Source organism: Elephas maximus, chromosome 13, assembly GCF_024166365.1.
Source record: "Elephas maximus indicus isolate mEleMax1 chromosome 13, mEleMax1 primary haplotype, whole genome shotgun sequence".
In the NCBI taxonomy this organism is placed as follows: Eukaryota; Metazoa; Chordata; class Mammalia; order Proboscidea; family Elephantidae; genus Elephas; species Elephas maximus.
The window spans coordinates 53,960,179-53,976,221 of record NC_064831.1 but is presented as its reverse complement, the minus strand read 5'-3'; the positions used below and the strand labels follow the sequence as shown (position 1 = coordinate 53,976,221).

General features: G+C 37.9%; 1 protein-coding gene across 7 annotated transcripts in view; it reads left to right on the top strand.

Moving 5' to 3' along the window:
• Positions 1-16,043, top strand: part of HERC1 (HECT and RLD domain containing E3 ubiquitin protein ligase family member 1) — a 197,021-nt gene that overhangs the window by 42,799 nt on the left and 138,179 nt on the right. For all 7 annotated transcript variants that reach the window (XM_049905979.1, XM_049905982.1, XM_049905980.1 and 4 more), the window contains 2 exons: positions 4,204-5,159; positions 12,081-12,176. In XM_049905979.1, the coding sequence (XP_049761936.1) occupies positions 4,230-5,159; positions 12,081-12,176 (1,026 nt within the window). In that variant the 5' untranslated portion in view covers positions 4,204-4,229. The remainder of the gene's footprint in view (positions 1-4,203; positions 5,160-12,080; positions 12,177-16,043) is intronic.

The window sequence follows — 16,043 nt, the reverse complement described above, 5'->3', positions numbered from 1 at the left end:
ATTTTTGTTCTAGTACTTAGTACTTGTATCTTTTTCTACTGTCTTTAGTTCCCTATTTTCTTACTCTATTTAACTTCTTAACTATGTGGTTTATCAATTTTTTTCCAGTCAGTATCCTTTAATGCCAACCAATTGCATGAATAATAATGAGCTTTTTTGAGTTTTCTTTTGTCCCTCTTCGTCCTCCTCCCATATCGTAGTTGCATCATTTCTTAGTCTTCAGGTATGCTGAAGTCCTCAGGTGGTGCGTAACTGGCTATCCACCTGGAAACAAATAAAATTGGACTCTTAATTTTATGCCATATAGAATGTATTTAAATTGCAGATGAATGTAGAATTTATTTAAATTCTGATGGAATAAAGACCCAAGTGTAAAGAGGTAAAAAAAAAAAAAAAAATCCCTCAAGAAAATCTAGGCAAATACCTGTATAATATGGAATTCATGTATAAACTAGGCATGGGAGGGGGGGAGGCCTTTTAATCAGGATTGGAAAACAGAAGGTATAAAAAGAATGTCTATGTAAAAGGTAGATTTAGAAGAAATATTTGCAACGTTGAAGGCAGAGTAGCATAAAATACAAAAATGCTCTTAAAAAATTGGCAAGAAAGATAACCCAATAGAAAAATGCCTGAATAGAAAGACATGAATAAACATTTCCCAGAAGAACATGTCCAAATGGCCAAGAAACATAAAACACTCAAATTTATTAGAGGTCAGGGAAACGCAAGTTAGAGCAACGACATATCCCTTTATAGTTACGAAACTAGCAAAATTAAAAAGAGCACCCACAGCTTGCAGGGATGGAGGTAAATAAGGTGCTTTTATATTCTCTGCACAATGCTGATGTTTAATAAATACTGAGTGAAGTATGGGGAATCCTGGGCCCTGTTTTGTTTTTTTCCTTTCAAGTGTATGCTTTCCAAATATCTAGTGAAAATAAATTAAGCATGGTAATCATAAGCTTAGAAGGCAAGTGTCATCAGATGTTATATTTAGAACTTAACAGGGCGTATTGAGAAATAGGAAACCTCTTTCAACTAGTCTGAAATTTCTGTCACTGCAGCTATTCCTCCAGGGTTGAGGATTTGCTTAAGAGACAGAATTTAGTCCCCACCTACACTGCAGTATTTCATTATGAACATTTTCAAACGTGAAGTAAAGTTGAAGGGTTTAAAAATGAATGTATACCCACTACCTAGATTCTACCATTCATATTTTACTGTACTTGTTTGTTTTATCACAACCTATACCCACCCACACACATATCACTGCATCTTATTTTTGATGCATTTCAAGATAAATTACAGATGTCAGTACTCTTCCCCCTAAATACTTATTATTTACTAGAGTTCAGCATTTGTTGAGGTAAAATTTACTTGTAAGGAAATAGAAATCTTTAAGTGTACATTCATCGAGTTTTCACAAATGCATACACCTGTGTGATCCAAACCACGATCAAGGTATAGAAGCTCCCCATCACTGCAGGAAATTCCTTCATGCCCCCTCCCAGTTAATACATGCCCCCACCCTCTAGAGGCTACCACTGTTTTGACTTTTTCCACTATAGATTAATTTTGACAATTCTAAAACTTCATATATGAAATCATACAGTATGTACTATTTTTTATGTAAGACTTCTTTCAGCATAACGTTTTTAAGATTCATGCATGTTATTGTGTGAATCAGTAGCTTATTCCTTTTTTTGTTGGATGGTGTTCATTTATAAATGTAAACAGTTTATCCATTTACCTGTTGATGAATACCTGGGCAGTTTCTAATACATGTAATAAAGCTTCTGTAAACATTCTTTCGTACGTCTTTTTATGGACATATTTTTTCTTTTGGATAAATCTCTGGGAGAGAAATTATTGGGTCATAGGATGGGTATATGTTCAGTTTTATAAGAAACTGCCAAACTTCTTTCCAAAGTAGCTTTTCCATTTTACACTCCCACAAACAATGTATGAGAGTTGGGCAGCTCCACATCTCTCGTTAACATTTGGTATTGTCAGTCTTAATAATCTTAGCCATCCTTGTGGGTGTGTAATGGTTTTGCTTTGTGATTTTAATTTGCACTTTCCTGATGAATAATGATGTTGAGGACTGTTTGTGTGTTTATTGGCCGTTCATATACCTTCTGTGAAGTTTTGTTTGCATCTTTTGCCCATTTTAAAAATTAGGTCGTCCCTTTATTATTGAGTTATAGGTGTTCTTTGTATATTCTGGAAGCCAGTCCTTTGTGAGATAAATGTTTTGTGAGTATTTTCTCCCAGAAACCAAAAACCAAACCAAACCCAGTGCCACTGAGTCGATTCCAACTCATAGTGACCCTATAGAGAGCTTTTAAGTATCTTTTTTTAGCAAGTACTGACTGAGCACTTACTGTGTGCTAGGAATTTAGTAGTAAACAAAATGTATTTAAACAACCTCTGCCTTTCTGGAGTCTACCATGCTAGTGGTTGTAGTCAGACAAAAAATAATAATAAGTGCAATATACACAGTATGTCAAATGGTGATTAATGCTGTAGAGAAAACTTAAGCCAGGTAAGAGAGAAAGAATGGCTGAGTGTGTTTGGGGTTGTAATTTTTAGTAGGATGTCATTAAAAGTCTCATTTGAGTACAGACTGAAGGAGTTGAGGGAGTAAGCAGTGTTGATATCTTGGGGAAAGAGATTTCTAGCCTGAGAAAATGGCAAGTGTTCTACATGTTGAAGGAAAATCAGTGTGTCTGGAGCCAAGTAAACAGCAAAGAAGTAGGAGATGAGTTCAGAGAATTAGTAGATGGGCCAGGTCGTGTAGTGACCTTTTGTCACTCATTGTAAGAATTTTAAGGGTTGCACCTTTTAATCTGAGTGAGAGTAGAAGCGTTTGAGAGTTTTTAGACAGAGGGAAAGGCATTATCTGATATACATATTAATTTCAATTATTATGTTTTTTAGTCTTAGAATTTTCATTCAGCTTTCCTTTAATTTTTCCAATTCTCTTGTGAAATTTTCCATCTTTTTATCTGATTTTTCCACCATCCCTTTTTGGAACATGCTAATTATAGTTATTTTAAAGTTGTCATCTGATAACTCCAATATTTGGTTTACCTTTGGAGCTACCTTTTTTGTTTATTTTCTTGGGTTTTAGTATGGTATTAGTCTCGAGGCATGCCTAGTCATTTTTGATTACCTAAATGATGGACATCGTATGTAAAAGTTATAGAGGCTCTCCTTCCTCTGCCACGCACTTAGAAGGGGGGTTAAGTTAAGTCAAAGCTGGGTTATAGTTTTGGTTAGGCTCAAACTATTCTGGTTTGCCTGGCTTCTAGGCTGTAGGCCTTCAGTGCTTCCATGTTCATTGGGCCCCTTCTCTGGCAGATCCTGAACTTGAATTCGTAGCTCCTTAACATGCCAGGTTGCTAGAAACTCTGCTTTCTGAAGACTTTCTGCTTAGTTTCGTGGCTTTCTGTTATATGCAGCTTTATAATGCAGCAAATGTCTTAAGGGAACAGTTCTCTACCTCTTATTCACACCTTGGGTTTTCAAGTTTGGTAGAGTAGAGGGAGGATCAGCGTAAATGAAAAACACCCTCGATGAGATGAATTGATACAATAGCTACAACAATGGGTTTAAACATACCCAGGATCCTGCAGGATCCTGAAGATGGCATAGGACCGGGCAACATTTCATTGTGTTATACATAAGATCCCCATGAGTCGGAGGTGACTTGATAGCAACGAACAACAACAAAAACAGCTCTTCAGCACATCCAGAAACTCTGCTGGTTTCTCTGTACTCAGGCAGCAAACTTCTGCCTAGGTGGACTGTGCTTCTCAGCCTCCTGCTGTATGCTCAGAGCTGGCAAACATCCTCGGGGGAAAACATCTTCAGAACGTTAGCTCACTTCTTTGCATTTTCCTCATCCCTGGAATCTTGACTCCTTGTCTTGTCTGTGTATTTCCATCTATGTATTTTATCTATCCTTTCTAGTTATTCTAGTTATCACATATCCTTCACTCAGTTTCCCCTAATGTTAACATCTTATCTAACCATGGTACACTTATTAAAACTAACATTGGTACGTTACTATTAACTAAACTCCAGAGATTTTATTTGGATTTCACCAATTTGAAGTCACTAATTTTAATGTAAAAGAGAAGTTTAGGAATACTTTATGAATCATTCTTATAAGTTTTTGACTGTTTTCTCTCTTTTCAGAACTAATGGCTGAAGAGTAAATCAACATGGCAACTATGGTTCCACCAGTGAAACTGAAATGGCTTGAACACCTGAACAGCTCCTGGATTACAGAAGACAGTGAATCTATTGCTACCAGAGAGGGAGTTGCTGTTCTGTATTCTAAACTGGTCAGCAATAAGGAAGTAGTACCTTTGCCCCAACAAGTTTTGTGCCTGAAAGGGCCACAGTTGCCAGACTTTGAACGTGAGTCTCTTTCAAGTGATGAGCAGGACCACTACTTGGATGCCCTTCTTAGCAGCCAGCTAGCTCTGGCAAAGATGGTATGTTCTGATTCCCCATTTGCTGGGGCACTTCGAAAACGACTGCTTGTACTCCAGCGTGTCTTTTATGCACTTTCTAATAAATACCATGACAAAGGCAAAGTGAAACAGCAGCAGCATTCTCCGGAGAGCAACTCTGGTTCAGCAGATGTGCATTCTGTTAGCGAACGTCCACGGTCAAGCACTGATGCACTAATAGAAATGGGTGTTCGAACTGGTCTAAGTTTATTATTTGCACTTCTAAGACAAAGTTGGATGACGCCCGTGGCAGGACCTGGTCTGAGTCTTTGCAACGATGTTATTCATACTGCAATTGAAGTTGTGAGTTCTTTGCCACCATTATCTTTAGCAAATGAAAGCAAGATTCCTCCTATGGGCTTGGACTGCTTATCACAAGTAACAACATTTCTTAAAGGCGTAACTATTCCCAATTCCGGGGCAGACACTTTAGGTCGTAGATTAGCTTCCGAGTTGCTGCTTGGTTTAGCAGCTCAGCGAGGTTCTTTGCGGTATCTTCTTGAATGGATAGAAATGGCTTTGGGGGCTTCAGCGGTTGTAAATACCATGGAGAAAAGCAAACTACTATCAAGCCAGGAAGGAATGATCAGCTTCGACTGCTTTATGACTATATTAATGCAGATGAGGTGTTCTTTGGTACGTATTTTAAATCTCAACTTTAAAATTCTTATCTGTCAATTTTGGGAAAAGTCAACCCTACTTTTAATGGATTGGTGGTGGCAATAGTGAATGATTTGAGGGTTCTTCTGGTGATTGTGAGGTTAGTTAATATTTTATATACATTGAGTAAAGACACTTTGATGCATATTGATCTAAATGTATAATTCAAGGACTGGCCAATTGGTACTGTGTTAAGACTACTGGATCAGGAGTCAGGGTCGTAGTTGTGTGGCATAAGGAACTTAGTAACTTCGTCCAACTTCTTTGTGTTTTGGTAAACTTATATGTAAAATGAGGGGCCTTGGCTAGTAAGTGTGGAAATCTTTGGAAAAAATCCAATTTCATCCTCAATTTTTATTAAGCATTTATTATATGCCAGGTATCATTCTAGACACTGAGAATATAAAAAAAAAAAAAAAGAAAAAATTTTTAAATATAGCAGACGAAAATACAGTTTCTGCCCTAGTGGAGCTTGTAGCCTAGTGGGAGTTTATTGCCTGCAACATATAATCTCAGAGAATGGGCAAGTCCCAAGATGAAAAATAAGGGAGAGAAAGGGAATAGAGAGTGACAGCCTCAGGGAGGAGAATGGGAAGGGGGAAAGGCTACTGTTTTACTAAATAAGGCCAGGGAAGCACCCCCCTGGGTTGTTGCATTTGAACAAAGAGCTGAGTGAAGGGAAGATGGAACTAAGCAAAAATCTGTGAAAAAATGTGTTGTAGTTAGAGAGTTGCTTGACTATAATAAACTAATATTGGAATGAGTAATACAATATGATCCAATATTTTCAAATACCTGATGTGATCACACATAACCAAAATATGATCAGCCCGATCAATTTCAAGACTTTGTAAGTTGAAAATGATAATACCTTTGTGAAAACCAAAAATAAAAGTTTGGAACATAAGAATACAAATTTAGAATATTAAGACTGAAATGTTTACAAAATGACTCAGTTTCAATTAGGTCACATTGCTCAGTCTTTCTGATATATTTTATTACCAACTATTAACAAATGTATTTAAAATAACCATAAAAATGTGACTTGCAAGTTACGTATGTCTATTTCAGGTTTTCTTCCCCCCCCCCCAAACAGAAAGCTCTTGGACAGGAATGTTTCATAAAAAATGATTACGTTGAATTTATTTTCAAATCAATGACATTTAAATTTTCACCTGTTTTATGTTTTGCATTTGTGAATGATGAGTATTGGGCTATTTTTGACAAACAATTTTGTAATAGATAAGTACTTGGAGATTTTGGATCACAAGGTCTGTGAAAATTTGAATTTTTTGATATTAAATAAAAATAAGAAAAGCATGCAGTGCTTTGTTTGGGATATGAAATGTTGAAATGGGCTCTCTGATTTTCATCTGGATGGAAACCAAGAGCCAGGGATCCTACGATGTAAGTCAGAAGGGCTTGAGGGAACAGCTGTGAAAGGCAGTTAGGCCCCTTTGTGTGTATTTTTCTTGTATAATATTTAAATCCTCTCACTTGCATGTCTGTTTTACTAATTTTATTTTCTGATTCCAGATACTTTCTGATAATTCTTTTTATTTACACTGCTTTCAAATATGTTATGTCATTTAATGACCTAAAATAATGCACCGATTCACGCTTGCATGTGAATATTTCTGAGAAGTCACTTAATTCCTCATTTCATGGCTATTTATTTTGCACTGTGTTTGTTACAGGTATAATGTGCACCACTAATTAAGTGCTTGGAGGCCAGGCAGCACTGGGTTAAGTGCTCTATGTAATTCTTGCAATCTCAAATCTGTCTCTAAAGCCATGTTTTTTCTGACCACGATATGCAGTTTGATCACATAATAAATAATAAACTAGTTTTTCCCCATGAAGTGCTGCCTTAAAGTAGATATAAAATATGATAAACTTATTTTATTGGTGGATTTCTCCCAGTTTCCTTTCCACTTGGCCTCTTTCCTTCTGGATAGAATGCCAAATATACCTAGTCAGAAGGCACCTTCCTCCTTAAACTCTGAGGCTTTATCCTACAATATAGCTCCTTACTGGGATGAGGGCACGCCAGAAAATTAGATTGCTTCCCTCAGAATTCTGGAGCTGCTCTTGGGATGAGTCTTGTGTGTTTGATTTTGTTCGGCTCTTTCAGAGCACCCCAGGCCTGCATTAAATTGAATTTAATTAACTCTCAGATTGGATTTCGGTTTGTTTATTGAATTAGATTATTTAGATTATCTATTAGGTTACTTATTGAATCTGTTAGATTATTTGGAAACCCTGGTGGTGTAGTGGGTAAGTGCTATAGCTACTAACCAAAGGGTTGGCAGTTTGAATCCGCCAGGTGCTCCTTGCAAACTCTATGGGGCAGTTCTACTCTGTCCTATAGGGTTGCTGTGAGTCGGAATCGACTCAACTGCACTGGGTTTTTTTTTTTTTTGGTTATTTATTGAATTTGTTATTTGCTATTCTTCCTTGTACAGTAAGTAATAGAGTCTGATGCTCTTGATCTCCCGAAGCCATGTTTCTTAAACTTTACTGTGTTGTCTGAGAATTCAGAAAATATCTCGAGCCTCTCTTGGCCTACTGGGCCCCAAGCTGACCTGTTCCTCCCTGTCTTAGGTCTCTGTACCCGTGCACAACTGTAACAGAACTTATCTTGAACCTAGAAGTCAGAGGGAGAAACACATAACCATTAACTGAGTATCTGGCATAAGGCCTAACAAAAAAATAAGTTCAATCTGTGAGTTGTATTGTGTGATTCTTAACCTCTGCCACCCACACATATATCATTAATTGTGTTTGAGTGGGAGTATACAAGTTAACTCACTAACTTATATGTAAATGTGGACACGTTATCAAGAAAGACCAATTGCTGGAAAAGGTCATGTTTGGTAAAGTAGAGGGTCAGCAAAAACGAGGGGAACCGTTAATGAGATGAATTGACACAATAGCCACAACAGTGGACTCAAACACACCAACGACCGCGAAGGAGAGACAGGACCCTACAGTTTTTTTTTCTGGGTTATACATGGGCTGACTCGACAGCAGCTAACAACAACAGGGAAATAATGTCACTGTACATCTTCAAGTTATAAAAAATAGCAAAAGCCCCATTGGCCTTTGATGCCAGTAGGGTTTACTGTGTACTACGTGCCAGGTACCGTTAGGCACTGTGTTAAAAAGATAAATAAGTCTTGTAGTGTCCATAACCTCAGGCAGCTCACAGTTCAATCAACGAGGGATGCAGAATTTCACCCCAATAATGGGCTGTATGGTAATCTGCCCAGGGAAGAGGCAATGGGTCACAGGAAGAGGCCTGGAGGGGAAGGGGCAAATAATGTCTTATGGAGGCGGAACCCCTGAGTTTAGTTGAGAAGTAGGAGGAGTTTGCTTGCAAACATATGATGTGTGAGTGAGGAGCACTGGAGAAGTTTTCATATGAGAGGACCAGAATTCACAAAGCAACCAAAGTGTGGGAGGGCAGGCCCCTGGAGAATGGGATATTGTACAGGCAGGGCCTTATATCCCATAGGCACTGGGGAGTTATTGAAGCGATTTTAAGTAGACTAAAGCTATATAGCAAAAATATAAGAAAATGTACACCGTCCAGTCTTTGTCCTTATCTGAATATCTGAAATGGACAAACATGAAAAAAAACATAAGGTGTAAATTATTTTGGATGGTAGGTATTTAAGAGGAAGGCAATTAAAAGGAAGACCTGTGAAACTCCAAATTATGTTTTAATTTCCACTTTATATTCGGACCATTGAACTTTCTGTGCTATATTAACAATGTATGAAGTTGTACATTTAATGTGTATGTATTCTAAAATTTAATTTCTTTAAAATTCTTAGCGTTAGGCCTATTTCTTAATTATGTAGTATGTTTACAAAGTGAACTAAGAATTCTGTGTATAGTGGGTTTTAGAGATGTCTTTAATCCTAACTGGAAACCCTGGTGGCATAGTGGTTAAGAACTACGGCTGCTAATCAAAAGGTCAGCAGTTCGAATCCACCAGGCACTCCTTGGAAACTCTATGGGGCAGTTCTACTCTGTCCTGTAGAGTCACTATGAGTCAGAATTGACTCGATGGCAATGGGTTTGGTTTTGATTTTAATTCTAACTTACTGGAACTGGAATAGTCTCACCCTTAACTGTTGATTTTTTTGGGAAGAAAAAGAAATCAGCGACAGTCACTGTAGACAGGGTTTGCAGTAGATTTGATTAGTTTTGGTATTTTTAAAGTTAGCAAGAATTTATTAAAGGGTCTCTTTTTTTTCTTCAGTGGACATGATTCAAAATAACAACAGTAACTATGTATTAGGAACTTTGCCAAGTGTGTTTTATACATGATTTCAGTTAATATTCCTAAAAACTCTAAAAGATGTGGGCATTATTCCTGCCCTAAAGATGGGGAAACTTCCCTTCAGTCACACAGCCAGTAAGTGATGGAGCCTGGATTTAAACCCAGGTCTGTCGGTTGCTGAAAACCTCATGTTGTTTTCAGCATTTTCCTCCATACTGCAGAAAGGCATCAAAGAGGGATAATGATGGTGGTGCCAGCTTCTAGAACGTACAGCAGGCTGCTCCCCATTTGGTTTTGGTTTGGTGACCACTAGGGGTGGCCTTTAAGTAATGGAGCCACAGATTACAGCTGTGTTTGTTTCCAGAAGTGCTACAAAACTAATTATGGAATTTGGAAAGGTTGTGTCAAAGTATTTGCAGGTATGACAACACCTTGTATGTCTACACCCAAAAGTGGCTCCCTAAAGCCTTTCTACTCAAAATGTGAGCCTCAGACAGCAGCCGACTTGGCAGCAGAAGGTCAGTGTCTGATGACCCAGCAATAAATGAGCTAGTTAAAGAGTCAAAGATCTAAACATGATGAGCTATGTGCCGTGATTGGAGGACTCTGATTAGCTTTGATGTTTAGAGAAAGTGATCTGAGAAGTAGAGGATGAGTGACAGTAAGCAAAAAGAGAAGAGAACAATTAAAATAACAATTAGTGATGGGGGGGAGGGTAAATGGCAGCCATGATGACAACAGAAAGACTTACATTTTCAATTGATAAAGACCCTAGAGATCATTGGGAAAGAGAGCCATCTGTGAAGAGATAGAGGGTTGAATTTCTCTGCAGCTTTGCTAGGCCAAGAATTCACCTGTACTTCCTTGTAGGAGCTTTTGAAGACAGAGGGGAGATTATCAGATGACAATTAAAATTTATGCCACATAACACTCAACTATTTGGAAAACTCTCCAAAGCGATTCATGTTTTAGTAATTTGGGGGTAGCTGAGGTTTTACTGTTTTTATTTAAAAGTTATTATTTATTGTGTCTTCCCATTAGATGTACCCATGCCAGTTGTCGATTCAGACTCATGGCGACCCCATGTGTATCATGGTAGAACTGTGTTCCATAGGGTTTTCAATCGCTGATTCTTTGGAAGTAGATCACCAGTAGATGTAGGTTGATGCAAATTTCACCATATTTTATTTACTTGGTGGAATAGAAAGAGGGCAGGTAAATATATTGTGGATAGTTAGTTACAGTCAAGTTGGCTCTCACTTACGGTGACCTTGTATATAACAGAACAAAATGTTGCTGGTTCCTGCACCATCTTCATAATCATGGCACAAGTCCATTATATAAGACCAAACCAAACCCATTGCACAGTTGATTGTATAAGATCAAACCAAACCAGACCCATTCATCGAGTTGAATTCAGACTCATAGTGACCCTGTAGGACAGAGTAGAACTGCTCCATAGGATTTCCAAGGCTGTAATCTTTACGGAAGCCGACTGCCACGTCTTTCTCCCACGGAGCCATTGGTGAGTTCGAATTGTCACCCTTTTGGTTAGCAGCCAAGCGCTTAATCATTGCACCACCAGGGATCCTTTTGTGTAAGACCAACTTAAAACTGCAAAACTTAAAAAAATTCAAAGTCATGTTAAAATAAAAACTAAATTTAAATTTACATTTCATCCAAAATAACACATTTCTTTTGTTACTTAGGAATCATGTTAATTCATATAGTTTGAATTGATAAAATCCTACAATCTTAGAGTTGAATGGGTTCTCACAGGGCATCTAGACCAACTTCCCCTCCACAGTAGATGTCTTTTCAATGGTATATCTGCCAGCTGATCATCTAGGCCACCAAGGATAATTTCACAATTATAGGATTGATAACTTATTTATGTTTATATTTATATCCTAAAGCTTTAAAGATAGGGAAATTTGAGGGGGCGTTTTTTAGAGATCAAGTATAGTTTCTGATATATCATTTTTCAATATGAGAGAATGGATTTCCTTTCATAGCCATTGGGCCCTACTGTGGAGAGTAGGCCTGTAGTCCCAAAGAGTGCTATGATTCCTCAGCTGTGTTAAGAGAAAGATGCTATATTGCAGTCAGGTAGCTACATGAACTGACTTCCTGGGCCTTGGTTGTGCTGAAACTAGGAAGGGAAGGACAGACTTTCTGCTGCTTTGGTCAAGGTCATGAGGCAAGCTGGCTGTGTTCTGCTTGCCTGTTTCCTTGAATGCAATGAGCAGGGGAGTAGAGTGTATCCTGGGTCCCCATTTCCTAAATCTTGGTCACCCAAAGAGTGTGTAACTGGCAAAATTCTGCCTCAAATATTTCTAGAGCCTTATGACCCTTGGAATACATCACTATTTAGTAAGGTAATCAGTAAGGGATTGGCACATCATATGTGGTTTCTCACTACAGCTAGGTCTTTTACAGCACTTATATGTCAGAGTTGGTTTCATGACCCAGTGTTAGGATTTGGTCTCAATGCGCATAATCATATAAACAGTTCCTGAAATAAATGTTGTTTTTGTGGACTATTTAAGTGATTTTAATACATGTGTCTCCTTTCCACACTGTATCACATAATGTCTTAATTATAGGGTTCATCTGCTGATCGGAGTCAGTGGAGGGAACCAACCAGAACATCTGATGGCTTGTGCTCGCTCTATGAAGCAGCTTTATGTCTCTTTGAAGAGGTATGTAATAATCATGGCTTTTGTATTAAAAATTACTTTGTCTTATAATGGTATGGTATGTATTTATCCCCTAAACATAATCCATTCAACCTCTGGACAGATACAAAAGAAAATGGCATCAGTGTTTGCCTCTAGAGAGAGGAGCTGGGGTGTCCGGGGTCATACTTCTAATACATAAATTTTATTGCTTTTTAATTTTGTATCATGCGCAGAAGCTTTAATTAAAAAATTTTTTTAAAATAATTTTTATTGTGCTTTAAGCGAAAGTTTACAAATCAAGTCAGTCTCTCACACAAAAACCCATTTACACCTTGCTACACACTCCCAGTTACTCTCCCCCTAATGAGACACCCCGCTGTCTCCCTCCACTCTCTGTTTTCGTGTCCATTTCGCCAGCTTCTAACCCCCTCCACCCTCTCATCTCCCCTCCAGGCAGGAGATGCCAACATAGTCTCAAGTGTCCACCTGATCCAAGAAGCTCACTCCAACCCATTGTCCAGTCTAATCCCTGTCTGAAGAGTTGGCTTCGGGAATGGTTCCTGTCCTGGGGCAACAGAAGGTCTGGGGGCCATGACCACCGGGGTCCTTCTAGTCTCAGTCAGACCATTAAGTCTGGTCTTAAGAGAATTTGGGGTCTGTATCCCACTAAAAAAAAACAGACCCCAAATTCTCCTAAGGAAAAAAAAAAAAAATTTTTTTTTTTTTATCCCACTGCTCTCCTTCTCCCTCAGGGGTTCTCTGTTGTGTTCCCTGTCAGGGCAGTCATCGGTTGTAGCCGGGAACCATCTAGTTCTAAAAAAATTTTTTTTTAGTGAAATAAAACACAGATAAAGAAAGCCACACCAACAAATGTATAGTTTAATGAATTATTATAAAATAAATACCCTTCTAATCTCTCTCTTTTTTTTTTTTAATCTCTACCCAGGTCAAGCAATAGAATTTTGCCAGCTACTCCAGAAGTCTTTTCTTGCCCTAATCATAATCTCTTCCCTCTTCCCCAAAGTAACTACTATCCTGATTTCAGAGCAATCACTTCCTTGTGTTTCTTTATCCTTGTGTCACCCAGGTGTACATCCTTAGACACTATAGCTCAGTCTTGCCTATCTAAACATTTCTTTTGATGTTTTAAAAAATCTCTTAATTTATAAGTTTCCATTCTATTCCTTTATTTTCCGTCAGTGTATTTGATCAGGAACTTGGGCTTTTTAGCCTGTAGAATTTCCCTCAGCCTGGATTTTGTTGATTGATTACTCGTGATGCAATTATGTTTCTCTGTCTCTCTATTTCCTGCAAATTGGCAGCTGGATCCAGAGACTTGATCAGTCTCATGCTTGTTCCCTTTGGCAAGACTCTGCATGGTTTGTGCTCTTTCATCAGGAAACTCATAATGACTGGTTATCTCTTTTTATGGTATTAGCAGTCCCTTAATGCTTAGATCTGTTAATTCATGGGTGGTTGCAAAATGGTAATATTCTAGTTCTGCTGCTTCTTTTTCATTTGTTAGTTGAAAGCTTTCGTAAAGAGATGCTTCCCGCTTCGACTGTTGGTTGCTCTTGTATAGCTCACATGGGAAAGGCTGGATAAATGCCTGAGTCTCCTCGCAACCCCCGCCCCTTTTAATTTACTAGTTCTATTAATAAATTGGCTCCCTATCATCTTCCAAACTTGACCAGTTTATTTTGTTTAAAAAATGTTATTATGAACTCATTAATCAAATTTGAGTTTTAATCTATTATTATCTGTAGTGAAGCTTGTATTGTTCCATCCTTGCCCAGTGGGCGTATCTTGAGGGTAGCTCTCAAGTTCTTTTTGGCATAATACTAGTAATCTTTGATAGCTTCCTTGGTATCTGATATATCATATTGTTGCAGGCTCATTTTTGTACATTTCTTGCCCCAGACCTGGGATCAACTAGCTATTTCTCTAAAAAGTACTGTTTTTTGTTTTTTTTTTAAGTGAGAAATGGTATTTACGAACATTGAGATGCTCATCACTACTGAATTTGTCATTGTGTCTAGGCTTTTACAGTGGACAGAGCTCTGTGTGTGTGTGTATGTGTGCGTGCGTGTATTTAAAAGCTAAAATGGTATACTGATACTTACAATTCAAATGCAGGACTATAACATTTTTATTTAACCTTTTCTATCTCACATCTTTATCTTCTTTTTTCCAAAATGAGAACGGTGGTTCTCAAAGATATAGGGGTTGATAGAATTAGAATATCCCGTAATTACTCATTTGTTTTAATCACATATTACACACACACACATAAACTGCAGTCTTAAAAATAACAGGGTGAATACTACCAGTGTGTGATTACTGAACCTATTAATTTTTTTTACATATGCTTTTCCCATCTTTTATAGTTGTGTTATATATACATACAGCATGTAGTTATTACATACTCTCTGCCTTTTAACCCTCATTTAACCTAAATTCTACAGGTAATTACATATTTAGTGCTAATCACCAGTGTGTCTGTGTTGATGTCTCTGTAATGTGTTTTGGTTGTTTGAAGCTCATTCTTTAGCAGATTCTTCAAGAAAGGCTCATAGGAACAAGATTTCCTGCATTTTTGCGTGTTGATAATCCCTTGCCCTTTATACTTGAAAGTCAGTTTTGAAACTGTAGTATCTTTGGCTCATATTTTATTTTCTTGAGTATCTTAAGTATGTTATTCTACTTTAGTTTCTAAAAATGATCTTTTATTTCTCATTCTTTCTTGAGTTCTGTCACCTCTTCTGAGTGTTTCTAATGCAGATTTGTGTTTCTCTTTTCATGTCTTATTTCATTTTCTTAATCCCTTTTAGCTTGTTTTAAAATATGTTACAATTCGATCTGCTTTTTGGGCAATTTCCTTTTTTTTTTTTTTAAATTGTTTTCGTTATTCTGTTCCTGATCCTCTTTCTTACAATAACTTTTTATGGGATTTGACCTTGGTACATTTCTGTTTCTTATTTTTACACGAAATTAGTTTTCCTGAGCTTTTAGAATGGGGTGGGATTCAAGATAGCTTTTCTACCTCCATAGTCTTCCCTTCCTCGATTGTTTTTATGTAATGTTAAAAAAAAAAATATGGTGATTTCTCAGCTTGTTCCTCTCCCCAGAGCTTCTCTTGACCATCTCTATCTTTCCTCTCTGTTGTCTCTGTCCTGCTAAATTCTGATTCTGCTCTCAGGAACTTCTGCTTAGTGTGGGAGCTCAGTCTTATGAGGGAGCTCTGGCTGGCCAATTTCAAGAGTTCACAGAGCTAGATCACTCTAGCTTCTTTAGAGCTTCTCGTCATGGACCTCTTGCTGTCACCTGTTATCAGGGAGGGCAAAGCCCTTCCCAGTTGCAGCTGCTGTTCTCAGATTGGTCACTATACTTTCCTGACTGGCTGTTTTGGGCTTCTCCTGTTCTGAGGTCTGTCAGACACTCCCTTACACAGATGCTGATACTGTGCAGGTTTTGTGTTTGGTAGTGGTTTGTACCCACTTGCTTATATTATGGGGCTCTTGGGTCTACTTTGTCACCTAGTTTTGTGGTGAATGTTAAACATAGGTTTGGAGTTTTGCTTTCCAGTTGGCCCGTGTGATGATTCAGAGTGATTAGAAAACTATGTTGGTGCCATTGGTGCCATCTTCTCAGAATCCTACCCACCCTCCTTTTTTTTTTTTTTTTTTAAGAAATGCATTTGAAAGCCCCGTGACTAGATTTTTCCCTCTCTCCCTTTTCTTTTTATTTTTCCTGTGATTTCTCGTAAGCCCTATTATAACCATAGATCTTTAGGTAAAAAACTGTAAAACCCTCTTGGCCCTACTGTCCTCCACTTGTCTCCAGCAAAATTTTAACTGTCTTCTTAGGGACTGGCACCCTTCACTTAAG